Genomic DNA, 1,816 nt, shown 5'->3' with positions numbered 1-1,816 from the left:
TGTGACCTCGCCATTATCTATATGTGACCAAGATCTCAATATGTGACCAAGGGAGTTATGAATGTGTGGCTTTTAATGATTTACCTGATTGTTGCATGTGGCCTGATTGTTGATAGTATTTATTTATACATTTGTGACCGTAGGCATTATGAACAACGATGCCTACATTGACAAAGATGTCAATATGTGACTGTGGCTTACATGGTTTGTGGTTTGAATGCACAACAAAAATGTATGCCAGTAATTGGTTTGTATCATGATTTGACAACAGTTATCTGGCTTTATTGTGTAATAATGCATACCTATGTGACCTCATTCAGTTGAATATAGAACATGATACTCATGGCACGTGACCATGATAATCGTCTGTGACTAAGTTTTGTTGTGAATATGACACCTGGATTCATAGCATTACACATGCCTGTGACCATATTATTTCTGGTTATACAACAATGTTAATCTATCTATAGCCAGAATATACAGTTGCATACATCTAACTGTGTGTGATTTCCCTACATTTATTTAACATTGGGTATTTCCAAACAATTTTGTGCAGGATTGGCAATATATCATACCGAAGGAACGATGGTTCCCAGGTAAGATTACAACATCGGTCAGCAAGGGTGTGCTTTCAAGTATCCAAGCAAAATTATCTGACCGACAGAAGCTCATTATGAAAGGAACATGCTTTGCCCATTTTCTCGACTACCATGAAATTGTAGTACAACCGCAATTAATTCATTACTTCCTCTTGCGACAGGTCGAACAACCTAATCCTAAAGGGATGTGGTTTTTAGTTGCTGGGCGTTATGTTAGATTCTCTATATCTAAGTTTTGCATAGTCAAGGGGTTGAGATGTGCTGGTGATAGTGACACGAGCATTTTTGAAAGTAGACAGTCACAACTGAAGAATAATTACTTTTCTCAAGTGGATACCGTGACACATGAAGAGTCCACATTCATATCTGCTTGCCAAATGCCTGATCTGGATCTTGTTGAAACTCTCCTGGATCATGATGTTTCACTCATTGGTATCTTGTACTTCATTACTGCATACTTATTTCCTAGAGATTATAAGAAAGTGGTTGACCATTACTTTTTCACGCTTGTTAAGGAGTTCCCTGCGTTGAACAGTTTCCGTGGGGAAAGTTACTGTTTGAGACTACTTTGAGTTCTTTGAAAGATGCATTGAGTCGACAAACCGCACATTATAGGCTACGAGGTATGTTGGTAGCCTTTCAAGCATGGATCTACGAAACCTTCCCTAACCTAGATGAAGTTATTCTCACAAGGGTATCGAGGACGCACTCTCAAATCAATAACTGGAATGCAAACGAGCAACTTTTTGCATCTGAGTTGGAGGAGCTGGGCTCTACTTTAACAAGCCTAATGTAATGTTTCAGTAATCCATATTCTGTTGATAGTGGAAGATATGGTAAACTTATTGGTTCTCTAATCTTTTACTGTAATGCAATGCAGATTGAAATATGTGACCTGGTGCCTACTGAAGCTGAAATGGCGATGCCATACATGGATGGCATGCAGCATAACAAAACAATTCAACCAGAGTTTTCTCGGGGCAGCCGTCTAAAGGAAAGTAGGAAGGGAAAGTCTGTTGATCCTTCACACATGAGTGAGAAATCAGTGCCTTTGGTAACGGACACTGGTGTTAGACAGGCTCACATTACAGATGATGATGACGATTTTGTGGATCCTCCACGACGATGTGAGGAGATATCCCATCAGGAAACACCCCGTGCTGATGAAGGCCCTTCAGGTCTTCAACATTCTCCAAATGAAGAACAACATCATGGGA

General features: G+C 39.8%; 1 protein-coding gene across 1 annotated transcript; it reads left to right on the top strand.

Annotated features, from left to right (window-relative positions):
* The first annotated feature begins 390 nt into the window (after window positions 1-390).
* On the top strand, window positions 391-1,171 carry LOC111380577. Its single transcript, XM_023004182.1, has 2 exons — window positions 391-441; window positions 557-1,171. Exons 1-2 carry the CDS (start codon window positions 391-393, stop codon window positions 1,169-1,171), a joined length of 666 nt encoding a protein of 221 aa, XP_022859950.1.
* The last annotated feature ends 645 nt before the right edge of the window (window positions 1,172-1,816 follow it).

The sequence above is a fragment of the Olea europaea genome, unplaced genomic scaffold (assembly GCF_002742605.1).
Source record: "Olea europaea var. sylvestris unplaced genomic scaffold, O_europaea_v1 scaffold21710, whole genome shotgun sequence".
NCBI lineage: Eukaryota > Viridiplantae > Streptophyta > Magnoliopsida > Lamiales > Oleaceae > Olea > Olea europaea.
Note: the sequence above shows the minus strand (reverse complement) of the source record. Positions and strands in the feature narration are given on the sequence as shown.